The sequence below is a fragment of the Syngnathus scovelli genome, chromosome 8 (genome assembly GCF_024217435.2).
Source record: "Syngnathus scovelli strain Florida chromosome 8, RoL_Ssco_1.2, whole genome shotgun sequence".
Classification (NCBI taxonomy): domain Eukaryota; kingdom Metazoa; phylum Chordata; class Actinopteri; order Syngnathiformes; family Syngnathidae; genus Syngnathus; species Syngnathus scovelli.
The window spans coordinates 14,676,337-14,689,350 of NC_090854.1; the positions used below are offsets into that span (position 1 = coordinate 14,676,337).

At 43.7% G+C, this 13,014-nt stretch overlaps 1 protein-coding gene and 1 long non-coding RNA gene across 4 annotated transcripts; one reads left to right on the forward strand and one right to left on the reverse strand.

The window, feature by feature from the left end:
• Positions 1-283: 283 nt before the first annotated feature.
• Positions 284-2,402, reverse strand: LOC125974237 (uncharacterized). The gene is made up of 2 exons (XR_007483416.1): positions 2,140-2,402; positions 284-1,994 (listed from the first exon to the last, which is right to left on the reverse strand). It is a non-coding gene; the product is annotated as an uncharacterized lncRNA (long non-coding RNA).
• On the forward strand, positions 1,497-12,826 carry med14 (mediator complex subunit 14). Of its 3 annotated transcripts, none has more exons than XM_049729225.2 (29): positions 1,497-1,933; positions 2,642-2,668; positions 2,755-2,860; positions 2,942-3,115; positions 3,360-3,489; positions 3,564-3,692; positions 3,759-3,866; positions 4,322-4,454; positions 4,617-4,767; positions 4,845-4,956; positions 5,149-5,274; positions 5,345-5,423; positions 5,606-5,765; positions 5,859-6,053; positions 6,385-6,519; positions 6,630-6,706; positions 6,784-6,944; positions 7,029-7,175; positions 7,360-7,604; positions 7,901-8,170; positions 8,267-8,510; positions 8,855-8,977; positions 9,166-9,369; positions 10,054-10,292; positions 10,368-10,547; positions 10,727-10,834; positions 11,065-11,190; positions 11,265-11,454; positions 11,801-12,826. In XM_049729225.2, the coding sequence occupies exons 1-29, from the start codon at positions 1,758-1,760 to the stop codon at positions 11,872-11,874; spliced, it is 4,329 nt and encodes a 1,442-aa protein (XP_049585182.1). In that variant the 5' UTR covers positions 1,497-1,757; the 3' UTR covers positions 11,875-12,826. The 3 variants fall into 3 exon arrangements, with proteins under 3 accessions (XP_049585182.1, XP_049585183.1, XP_049585184.1); XM_049729226.2 differs by having other exon boundaries at positions 9,166-9,342; XM_049729227.2 differs by lacking the exon at positions 8,855-8,977.
• Positions 12,827-13,014: the final 188 nt, after the last annotated feature.

Here is a 13,014-nt window from a genome sequence, read left to right on the forward strand (position 1 = left end):
ACATTCGCGCGAGAACACGGACGTGGTTGTGGCCTTTCCCCGTATGTTTTTTTTTTAAAAAACTCATAATAAATGGCCATTTGTATATGCAGATGGATAATGTGGAGTTTTCATCATACACGGGTCAAGAATACAGACGGAAACTTTTAATTAAATCTAAATAATATTTTAACGGGGGCAGCCGTTTTGGCTTTGCGTCATCCGAGGGTAGAGGAACGTCGCACGTGCAATGTGAAGAAAACCAAAACATTACAAGGCAATCAAACTAAAGGCAGACAAAATATTAGGGTAAAATCCAAATATTTTATTGACCCTTCTCTTTTATATAAATATGTCCTCCTGTCAAATAAATTCATGTGGTGGTAGGGTTAGTATTTTAAAGATTTACATATTGTCAACTAACTCGAGGCCAACTTTAAATTTCCATATGTACTAAAAAGTAAAAACACAAAAGTATCGTTTAGAATTACTTTGTGTATGCTAACAAATACAAATTTATCAAAAACATTCCGTGGATATTGTACATATATGAGCAGTAGCAGAGAAATGTCAGTAGGATTGTGATGTTATTGTGTCACATCACAACATTGTGTGGTAATTGAAACATTGGAAGACAACAATACGTCAATATGTAATGGAAGGAATGGAAAAAATAAACACATGGGAAATGGGTAGCATATGGAGACTAAATGGCGCTTCACAATTGTACGTATTGGGTTTTCACCAAACAGAAGCTAAATCGATGGCAGTGATTGGTACTGTCTTAAGAAACAATGATATAGTACATTGCAAAGCCAATATTTTGTCCCGACCCCTCTTGCTTAAGTGCTATGTTCTGTCTGCGTGACATCGTTGGTATTCTATACATGATGTGGCTTTGGTCTTCTTGCTCAATTTTCAAGGCTCTTATTTAAAACAAAAGCTGCTCCGTAACATAGTTGCTTTGTGTTCTTTCACTTACAACCCAGGTGTCAAACTCAAGGACCGGGGGCCAGATCCTGCCCACCACATCATTTGGCTACTATGTGGCCCGTGGCAAAAAGGGGTTTCATAATGCTGACTTACAATATGTGTAAGAAGACATCTAAAAATTAGAAGCACACAGTTCAAATAAATGTATAATTGATGTTCTCCCATGCTTGGATTGCTTTTCTCTGCTTTTCTTCATGACGGAATTTTTAAAATATAAGACATAAATTTAAAAAAATGTTTGTGTCCAAAATTAGAATCAGCTTTATTGGCCAAGTTTGTGGATGCCAAACAAGAAATTTGACTCCGGTTGATCCTTTTTGTCTGTGTCAATTGTGTAATAATTTACCATTTTGTTTTCATTCAAAACGCTACAGAATTTTATAAAAATTAAACAAGTAATAAAAAAATATTGCGCCCAAAATAAAAATCAACCATCGCAATATCTAATTGGTCGCAAACTAGCATAAAATATACTGTCACTAACTCCTACTCCCCGAGGCTCTTGTTTGGGTTTTCTCCTTCACCAGCCTACTTACTAATGAGCTCCCTTAGCAAAGATGGCGGCCGAGCAGCATTGAATATATTCCCCAACCGCGTTCCCAGGTTAAAGCGCCTGTTAGAGACCCTTCCGTTGAAATAACTCAGCTCGTCCAACGAGAGAGCTGTAGTTAGCCCGCGGCTTAACACTTTCCTTCTGGATATTGGCCACCACAAGCCGACAGTACTGCGTTTTAGCGCCGGTCGAACCTCGTCGCTAGCTAACTCGTCGCTATCGTCATTGTAAAATGGCTCCAGTGCAGATCGGCGCAGACGGGCAGCTGGTGCCACTTGGGGGCCCGGTCGTCTCGGGGCCCCAGCCACCAGCACCGGGAGCCATGGCTACACATGGGATACGGCTGAGTCTGCTTATTGACTTCCTTCTGCAGAGAACCTACCATGAAATCACCCTGCTGGCGGAGCTGTAAGTAGATGAAGCAATGGAGGCCTCAAAAGCTAGGCTAGGGATAGCCGGGATGTTTGCCCTGTGCACACACACATATACACACAGTTGATTTCATCTTAAAAAGTGTTCATCGTAAATTATAACCCAAAATAATTAACTTAAGGGAAGGGGCTGGGGTAACCTGCAAACATCATCTGTCATGACTATGAGAGGGGAACACTCACCGATCACTTCATTAGGTACACCTTCCCACATCTAATGTTGTTCAAAAGAATAATGTTCAAAAGCATTCATGTGTTAATTATCAGTAGTAATCCAAACTACATTAGCAATGCGATTGTTTCTTTAACAAGTCAGATTTCAAATTCGTCCCCTTAAAGCCAGCTAGTGCTCTAAACTGGCTCGCGATCTGGAAGATCACGTGACTGAACCCGGAAAACAGTGTGCTGCATTGACGAGCCAAAGAACGGTGTGACAACATGATTGAAGTAGAACCTGAAAAAAAAACCTAAATACATAACATTTATTCATACAAATGATATAATATATATAAATAAATAAAAACACACCAAAACAATGCCTGACATCTCGCTGGCTCTGTGGGGACTGTTATGTCTGCAAAAAGACTTATGCCATTTCTCTAAATCAGTGGTTCATAACCTGGGTTCAAACCCTAGGGGTCAAAACAATATACGTTGGATCTAATACAGTTCTAATGTTTTTTAGGCTTCCAAGGAAAACAGACATGGAGAGGTATGTTAAGTGTTTTTATTTCACTTACTCAGTGTGTCACATGTGTTTATGTTAACATAATCTTATAATTAACACTTTAATTCAAGGAAAATCGAGATTGTCCAATTTGCCAGTCGTACCCGGCAGCTATTTGTGCGCCTCTTGGCCCTGGTAAAGTGGGCAAGCAACGCGGGCAAGGTGGAGAAATGTGCTGTAAGTTTACGTAAAGAATAAAAATCTATTCATGATATTGCACGATTTTCACTTTAAAACTTGGGATATCTATGGCGACAGATGATCTCCAGCTTCTTGGATCAGCAGACCATCTTGTTTGTGGACACAGCGGACCGGCTAGCATCACTCGCCCGAGATGCCCTGGTGCATGCACGCCTGCCCAGCTTCGCCATCCCCTTCGCCATTGACGTCCTCACAACGGGCTCCTACCCACGCTTGCCCACCTGCATACGAGTAAGTCAGCAATTCTGCTTTCAGTATGGCTCAAAGTAAGTTTTGTTCTCTGAGGAGTGTTTTGCTAATCAATGACTACTTTATTGATTATCTGTTTCTAGTTTCTTTTTTTTTTTAGAAAAATATGTCGAGCAAAAATTTGCACTAAGTGGGTAATACTATGTCCAGCTATAGTCATGCATTCAATAGTATAACTTTCAACAGGGTAAGACATTAACCATCTACTCTGGTCTTTTTTGCATAGGATAAAATCATTCCGCCTGACCCTATCACTAAAGTTGAGAAAGTGACCACCCTGAACCAGTTGAATCAGATCCTGCGACACCGCCTCGTTACCACAGACTTGCCCCCCCAGTTAGCCAACCTTACAGTTGGTAAGCATCCTTAATCATGTCAGTGTGTTTAGCTCCATTTGATTATTCTTTTACACGCACGTTTGCACATGCAGCTAATGGCCGTGTGAAGTTTCGAGTGGAGGGAGAATTTGAAGCCACGTTGACGGTGATGGGCGATGACCCAGACATTCCCTGGAGGCTGCTAAAGTTGGAGATTCTGGTGGAGGACAAGGAAACTGGGGGTAAGGATGAAGTGATGGAAGGTGTTGTCTTTTGCAAGTTCACATTTTTTCATCTTCTTAAAACAGATGGCCGAGCCTTGGTGCACAGCCTGCAGGTGAACTATATTCACGAGCTGGTGCAAGCACGCCTGTGTGCAGATGAGAAACCGCTACAGGACATGTACAACTGTTTGCGTATCCTTTTGTTGTTTGTGTGTCACTACTTGATACCTTTGCAGCGGAAATGTTAGTCGTCACTCTCCATCTAATTCTACTCAAGGCTAGGGAAAGTAGAACCAAGCCAGGTTATTTGTTGGTCACATACAGCAAGCATTAATTAGCCAAACATGTTTTAAAAGGGTGAAATGTGGTAGAAGAAATAGAGGTCCTTTATTTTGCTTTTAGTGTACTGCATGCCTGTGCTAAATAATGCTAATCAGTGCATCTCCGCTCTGGCTTTCCTGCACCAGAACGACCAGTGCATCCCACCACTTCAAAGAGCAGCCTGTGTGGCGGACAAACGCCTCTTTTTACTGGTGCTGTGACGAAGGATACGTGCCCGAGCGCATGTTGAATGCTGATGGGAGAATGAGTGTGATACTTACTTGGTTCTTTCCCACACGTGTCTTCTTTAACTCCTCTGTCTCCAGACTCCTTCTGTCTTTCACTGCAGCTGGAGGTTCTCCACTCGCAGACCTTAATGCTAATCAGGGAGCGCTGGGGGGACCTGGTGCAGGAGGAGAGATACATGCCAGCAAAATACCTCACCCTCGCTGTCTGGAAGTAAGCCTTTAAATAGCCTTGCCATGAACACTCGGGTGACCACATACTACGTAAGACCTAAAAAGAGTCTTTGATTGAATACCTCAGCCTTCCATTTATTTTACTCGGGACCTTGCCACTGCCAAAAAAAAACTTAACTATGGGTGCTTTGGTTATCCGCAGCCAACAGGTGCTTGGTAGGAAAACCGGTACGGCCTCTGTACATAAAGTCACCATCAAGATTGACGAATCAGATGGATCGAAGCCGCTGCAGATCTCCCACGAGCCCCCTCTACCTGCGTGTGACTCCAAATTGATGGAGAGAGCAATGAAAGTAAGTTACACTCGTTCAAAGTTGACAGTTTGTGTGTGTCAGAAATGAATAACTTTTGCCTTCCTCCAACTTTATAGATTGACCATTTGTCCGTGGAGAAGCTTTTGATCGACAGTGTTCACGCACGCTCCCACCAGAAGTTGCTTGAGCTGAAGGCTATTCTGAAAGGCAACAATCCTTGTGACAGCTGTATGTATTTAACGACAACCATGCAAACTTCTCATCCTCTCGTGAAAAGCGTGTCCTCTAACAGTGCAGCCATCTAAAATTAAATGCAACAAAATGGCTGCACATCTATTGCTCTTTTGTTGCAACATTTATTAAATTCATACCCTTATTGTCAGAAAAGAATGACTGTGTGCTTTTGTCTCTCAACCTCAGCATTCATTGAAACCGCTCTACCAACTCTGGTCATTCCCATACTGGAGCCGTGCGGTCGCTCAGAGTGCCTCCATATCTTTGTCGATTTACATTCTGGCATGTTGCAACCCATGCTGTATGGATTAGGTGAGTGGAAGCCGTTCGGAGCTGTCACATTTATCTGTGGTTCTGAAACGACGGCGCTTTCTTCCCTTAGATCAATCAATGCTGGATGACATTGAGAAGACTATCAATGACGACACAAAGCGCATTCTCTCGTGGCTCCAACAACTCCGGTAAGAGCAGGCAGTGAATATCGGCAACTGAAAGAGAACAGCAAAACTTTATTGATGTTTTTTGATGATTCTGGCTTGTTAAGATGGCCCAGAATAGCTGTCATGACAACTTGAAGTCTGAGCAAGAAAGTGTTAGGGATGTGATGAAGCCTTTTTTTTTTCTTCCCTGCCATTGTGGACAGATTCTGGCTGGGTGAACAACGCTGTAGGCAGTCAGTGAAGCACCTTCCCACCGTGTGTACTGACGTCCTTCACCTTTCCAACGCTGCTACACACCCTGTGGGAAAATTGAGCAAGAACAAGCTCTTCATCAAGCTCACACGTCTCCCGCAGTACTACATTGTTAGTCAATCTCCTCCATCACACAATAGCAATAAGCGTCGGACATCTCACCCCATTTTCTACATGGTTCATTCTTTCTGCCTTGGTACTTAGGTGGTGGAAATGGTTGCTTTACCGAGCAACCCGACAGCGCTGCAGTACAAGTACTCCTTCCTGTTCGTGACTCAGCTGGAAGGTGACGACGGGCCCATGTGCGCACAGCTCCTGCAGAATTTCAAACCCAACCTTGAGTACCTCGTCCAAGACACCACATTGACGCGAACGCACCGGGCTGTCTCCAAGAGAAAGGTCAGCATTGGCATTTTGTTCCACAGTCCTCAGCCACTTCCTATTTGTTTTTGCTGTATCCCAATAGGTACTCTATTTTCCATTGTTAGTAAATTATGGAAATTGAAAAATAATTTCCAGATAATTGAAAAGTTGTTAGAAAAGAAAACATGATCTGACATTTTGGAAAAGTCATGGAAATTTTATATGAATTATACCATCTAATGGCAGAATATGTTGTTTTAAACATTAACTTCCACAAGTGCAAAAAAGAAGAACCACAGAGAAGCACATGTTATAGTATTGTGTTGTTATAGTCATAATTCTAGATTTCCTGTCAATGTCTCTGTAGATGACTGGAGAGCAGGCAGAAACCGAGCCAAAGAAGCCCAAGCGGTCAGGAGAGATGAGTGCCTTCAACAAGGAGTTGGCACACCTAGTGGCCATGTGTGACACCAACATGCCTTTTGTTGGCCTGAGAACGGAAGTGAGTCACAGTGACTTGACAGCTCAAATTATTCCTCCATTCAATTGATGCGCCTTGCTCAATTAAACTCACTTTTGTTGGCGGCACCCATTTTGTTCGTTGTGTTGTAGCTGTCCAACATGGAAATTCCCAACCAGGGTGTGCAAGTGGAAGGAGACGGCAGCAGTCACGCCATCCGGCTACTTAAGTAATACGACCACATTATAAGCACACATTACTGTAGAGTTGAGTTATCACACAAACATAAATGCCATGTTCTTGTAGGATCCCTCCTTGCAAAGGTGTGGGTGAGGAGACCAGAAGAGCTTTGGAGCGTTCCCTCCTGGACTGCACTTTCCGTCTGCAAGGCAGGAACAACCGGACATGGGTGGCCGAGCTAGTGCTGGCTAACTGCCCTCTCAACAGCACTAACAGCAAAGAGCAATGTACGCAGCACAGTCTGCTATTTTTCCCCCCTCCACTGTGTTATTTGCACACTTCACGCTGACCTCAAATCTTGTCTTTGACAGCCTCCACACGGCACGTGTACCTCACCTATGAGAACCCCTTGTCAGAGCCTGTGGGTGGTCGCAAAGTGGTTGAAATGTTTCTCAATGACTGGAGCGCCATCAGTCAACTGTACCAGTGTGTGCTTCACTTCTCTCGGGCACTTCCAGGTACCAGTGGCCTTTATGATCAGACCACCATTTTGAATTGGATTATATAGTGGAACCCCTAAGGGCCGACACAATCCGTTACACATATGTAACAAATCATGTATGGGTATTGTACAGTATGTTTCATAAAGTGTTAGTTCACATCTGCAATTCAATAGACTACTGTCTTGTTGTGATGTTCCAGAGTTGCCGTCGTACCTCGGCCTGTTTTCGGAAGTGCGACTGTACAACTTCCGCAAGCTGGTGCTGTGCTACGGAACCACCAAAGGCAGCTCCGTCACCATCCAGTGGAATTCCAACAGCCATCGCTTTCACCTGGCCCTCGGCACCGTGGGGCCCAACTCAGGCTGCTCAAACTGCCACAACATCATCCTTCACCAGCTGCAGGAGATGTTCAACAAGAACCCCAATGTCATTCAGCTGTTGCAGGTAAACATGCAGGCAGCATGGACAGTCTCCAGCTGACATTTCTTCATTCTTTTCCGTGTTTGTTCTGTATAAACATCGGTGAGGGACAAAATCATTGTTTTAATTCTAAAACCGTCTAAAAGTCATTTCTCTTGCCCTGTGATGGTGCGCCCAAGTATTTTATTTTTACGTCACATCAATGCCATGTGCAAATTATCTGTTTTTTGCAGTGTTGCTGCATGAGTTCCTGATTACAGGTGTATCCAGCTTTGTATGTTTCTGTATAAAATTTAGATGTGCTTGTTTTCTTCTTGCAGGTGCTTTACGACACGCAGGCCCCTCTGAATGCCATCAACAAACTGCCGACCGTGCCAATGCTGGGTCTGACCCAGCGCACCAACCCTGCCTACCAGTGCTTTTCTATATTGCCCCAGTCGCCTACACATATCCGCCTGGCCTTTCGCAACATTTACTGCATCGACATCTACTGCCGGAGTCGCGGTGTAGTGGCCATCAGGGACGGAGCATACAGTCTCTTTGACAATACCAAGATTGTGGAGGGCTTCTCCCCGGCTCCTGGACTCAAAGTAAGTCTCATGGAGTTACACTGGTTGATTTGTATTGTATTATCCACTTTGACCCGTTTCAAGAACTCACAGTGTTCCTAAATATTCTCTTTCCAGACATTTTTGAGCATGTTCGTAGACAGCAACCAGGACGCCCGCAGGCGTTCGGTTAATGAAGATGACAACCCGCCGTCGCCAGTGGGCGTAGACATGATGGACACGCTGGTGAGCCAGCTGCAGACTCAACCGCAAACTATGAGGGGTGCTGGCGGCAGCGTATACCCGCCGCTGACGTCACCGCCACCAAACTACCACGCCAACGTCACTCCTTCACCATCCATGATGCCCACGCAATCACCAGGTAATATATGGGAAAAAATATATACTAGTGGATATTGTTTGCTTCATGCGAGCTTCTTCGGCCTGCCATGTAGTGTCCTCGCCATGCTGACCTCCTTGAGCAAGTCCATTTCATGGAGAAGGAGCAGTCATTTTATTTGCATCTCTCTTTTTTTTCAAACTACATTTTTCAAATACGCACACACCTGAAGTCCTGCCCCTTCCATGTTGCGCCATCTCAGCCCGCCAACCGTGCTGCCCAGGTTTAGCATGTGCACTTGAGGTTGAAAGAGACTGTGTGTGTGTGCGAATGAGTGAGTGACCGAGCTGCTCAGTCTTGACGAGATGTGGTGTATGTATGTGCAGGGAACATCCATGCCTCTGGCTCCCCTAGTGGAGCGTTGAGGGCCCCCTCTCCTTTCGGCCCCACCCCGTCTCCATCTTCTCTGGGCATAGCCATGGGTCAGACAAGCTTTGCCAGCCCGCACGGTAAGACGGGCACGGCTCTGGGGGCCTCGAAGCTGCCTGAACACCAAATTCCCTTGCCGAGCTGTTTAGGTTGCGTGCGGGACAATAACACATGACTTCAAAAGAGCAGGCACACAGGGTTGTGTATTTACTCTTTTGTCTTGGTTTATTTTTGTGTGTATCAAAATTGTCACTCTCCCTCACACCAGGTGCTCTGGACCCCAGCTCTCCCTACGCCATGGTGTCTCCAAGCCACAGGGGCCAGTGGCCAGGCTCTCCCCAGGTCTCAGGTCCATCTCCTGGGGCGAGGATCCATGGCATGTCCCCTGGGAACCCGTCACTGCACTCGCCAATTGCTGACCCTCACTCTCCGCGTGCTGGAACTAGTAAATACCTCTCTTCAATCACCACATGTACATGAACTTGCTATATATCTGTGCTTTTTTAAAAAGTAAACTGTTTTCCAAATCGTGTCAGAAAACAGAAGGGGGCGGGGGCTTTAAATATTTTTGTGTCATGCTGTGGGGTTTTATCTCAAACATTTGTTGGACAATTGATATTTAATATTTAGGAGTAACTCAATTTCTCGTTCCTTCTTTACGTCTCGATAACCTGGCTTTTAATTTCCTTATTTAGTGAGCGTTTTTGGGAAATTCCTCAAAAATGGAAATAAAGGCGTTTCAATAGCTCGAATGGGGTTTTTATAAGACCACTTTGGTCCATGCTTGACAGCTTACAGATGTGTTAAATCTTTCTTTCATACAGCAGACTTTTAAAATGGAATGCCAAAAAGTTAAACAATTAAGAGTTCCACCAAAATACATACACTCATAAGTCAAACACACTTGCAACATCAGTAAATTTTGCAAGACTTCAAATCATGAGCGTCTAAAAGCTTTTTTGGGTATTTTTTTGTGAAGCCACCACAGAATGTGACCTGTCTGATAATGATGATAATAATAATTATTCATGTGAAAATGTTATGATTTGTGTTCAGCTTTGGAGTTTCACTGTAGTTTGACTGAAAATCATCTCAAAGGTGAAAATGTTGCCAATATTCCCAGCTTGTGTGTAAACCTTTGGATTCTTTCATGTAGGTTCCCAAATCATGCCAACCAGTATGCCTCCGCCTCGCAAGCTACCTCAGCGTCCCTGGGCCGCCTCCATCCCAACTATCCTCACCCACAATGCCCTGCACGTGCTTCTGCTCCCCTCGCCCACGCCATGCCAAGTGCCGGGCCTGGCGGGCAGCTACCTCTGCTCACCGCTAGAGCGCTTCCTAGGTTCGGTCATCATGAGACGACACCTACAGCGGATCATTCATCAGGAACCCAATGTGAGCCGCTGACAAATCAGCAAATTGGGAGTATATTTTTTCTGTGCCTCCACTTACTGTTTGCGCCCTATGCAGCTATCCATCGTGAACTCCAACGAGCCTGGCGTGATCATGTTCAAAACGGATGTGCTCAAGTGTCGCGTGGCTCTTAATCCAAAGAACTACCAGACCTTGCAACTCAAGGTCACTCCGGAGAATGCAGGTCCCTGGTCCCAGGAGGAACTTCAAGTGCTGGAGAAGTTCTTTGAGACACGGGTACGCACTGTCCGTGGTTCTTCTATCGATGTTCTTGCAAATGCAGAAGGGCAAAAAACGCAGTCAGGAAGTTGCATACAAACAAAGGAGATGTGTGGTCCTGACTACAGTGTGTCTGGCCAAAGTGCATACTGCAAAGGCCGTTTTAATCATGCCTCATGTCATGTTCTCTTTTCAAGGTTGCCGGCCCCCCTTTCAAGTACAACACTTTGAATGCCTTCACGAAGCTTTTAGGGGCACCCACGCACATCCTCAGGGACTGTGTCCGCATCATGAAGCTCGAACTGGTTGGTTGTTCCTGCAATTTTAAGATATTGTAAAGTGTATAAAGCTTGTGAAGATCACATGACCAAACCCGGAAAATTGATGTAAAACAGCAACAAAACATTTGAACATTTCATTTAGTGACTCTTCCATGAACCAGGGAAGCCCGTACACCAATATTAGTATATGTACTACATTTTGACAATGAATCGGTGCGCTACCATTTTGTAAACATGTGATCATTCTCTTGCAGTTCCCAGACCAAGCTGCCCAGCTGAAGTGGAACGTCCAATTCTGCCTGACCATACCGCCCAGCGCTCCCCCCATTGCTCCACCTGGAACCATCGCCGTGGTACTCAAGTCCAAGATGCTGTTTTTTGTAAGTTCAAGTTATTGCAAGCGTTCAGCATGTATCATTTTAACTCTAGCGCTGTTTTTTGACACCCTCCACAGTTGCAGCTGACACAGCGTGTGCCCGTGCCGCAGGAGCCCATCAGCATCATTGTCCCCATCGTGTACGACATGGCGTCAGGGATCACCCAGCAGGCTGACATCCCTAGGCAACACAGCTCGTCCGGGGCGGCGGCTCTCATGGTTTCAAACATCCTGAGACGGTTCAATGAGATGCACCCTGCCAGACAGGGTGAGACTGCCTCTCAATTCTAAAACTGTAGCATTTCACAGCAAATTATTTCGTAACACCTACCATAACAATGAATTTTATGCATTTTTTAAAACCACAATAAACAAAAGATGTCGCCGTATGTGCACTTTTGAATATAACTGTCTTGAACAGCTGATACTATTGAGTTGTGCGTAATAAGGTAAAACGGTATTTCTGAATAGGATCAAAATGATACATTGATATTTTATACTGAAATCAATATAATTCATACAGTTTTTTTAATACAGTACCTAGTGTAGGTCCTGATTTTGCATGGTAAATCAAACTTATGTTTTTTTTTTACATGTGTTTCTTTCCTGTCCAGGGGAGTGCACCATATTTGCATCTGTCCATGAGCTGATGGCCAACCTCACCTTGCCGCCCGGCACGCGACAGTGAAAAACCACAAAAAGACAATAGGACATCAGTTTGGATACCCTGACAGTGAATTAATTGCTACCCTTTCAAAGACAATGCCCGCATTGAACGGCTGTGGTGTCTCAGTGGGTGTTGACATGATGTGCAGTTGCTGTCATGGAGCCCAGTTTAAACCACAGTGAGCCACAAAGTGCTGGTGGTTGTTACTGGTTTAAATGACCAGATGAGGTATATTTTTAATACCACTAATATTTTTGCCTTCGTGGGGGAACTTGTAAACAGAGTATTATCTATTGAAACTAAGTTTGTTTACAAAAAAATGTATATTGCTGTATATTTGAGTGAGTCTCATTTGTTATTTTATATTATTCCATTCTGATGTAGTATCATGAGATTTCTTAGTCTTTTGTTTAAAGCGCTGTCTGCATTTCATTTCACCTTCAATTGTGACACGCTTTATAAGCCCGCTGTAGTTGATGAAGATGGAAGGATTTGATATATTCTGTATAATTTTGCTATTTAATAAAGCAAATCAAGGAGGGTCTTCCACTGCTAGAGCCCAAATAACACATTTATTTTAGTACTATTGTACAAAGTATGTATTGAAACGTGTGACTCCTCGGTTTCCACTTTGCTGCAGCTGTCCTTAAATAACGTGCTTTGTTTTTTTGAATCTGTTTCTAATGAAGGATTTTTCCCTTCCATGGACGTTCTGCTATTTAATAAACCAAACTGGGGCGGGCCTTCCATAGAAGAGCCTTAATAACAATTAATCTGAGTTGAACAACAACACGATGCCACCTTTTTTTTCTACATATAGACATGTATATATTTATAGCTCAAGTGTATATAAATCAACAGGAGTGGGAACAGTGGGTTTATTTTCATTAAGTACTTTTCATTTTGAATTGTACAATTCATGTTTTATGAAGGCTAAGTATTTTAAATAAAGCAATTTTATACATATATAAAATTGACCATTTTACTAGCATTCTTTTCTTATGTACAATAACGCTGACAAACTTATGAGGATATAGTAAATGGAATCAAAATGATAAATTACGTGTTAACCATCTTCAAGAAAGAAAAAAGAACCTAGCTAGATTAATTAAACAAATATTACAGGACGACTGCTTACTAAATATGAATTCACAGTCTGCA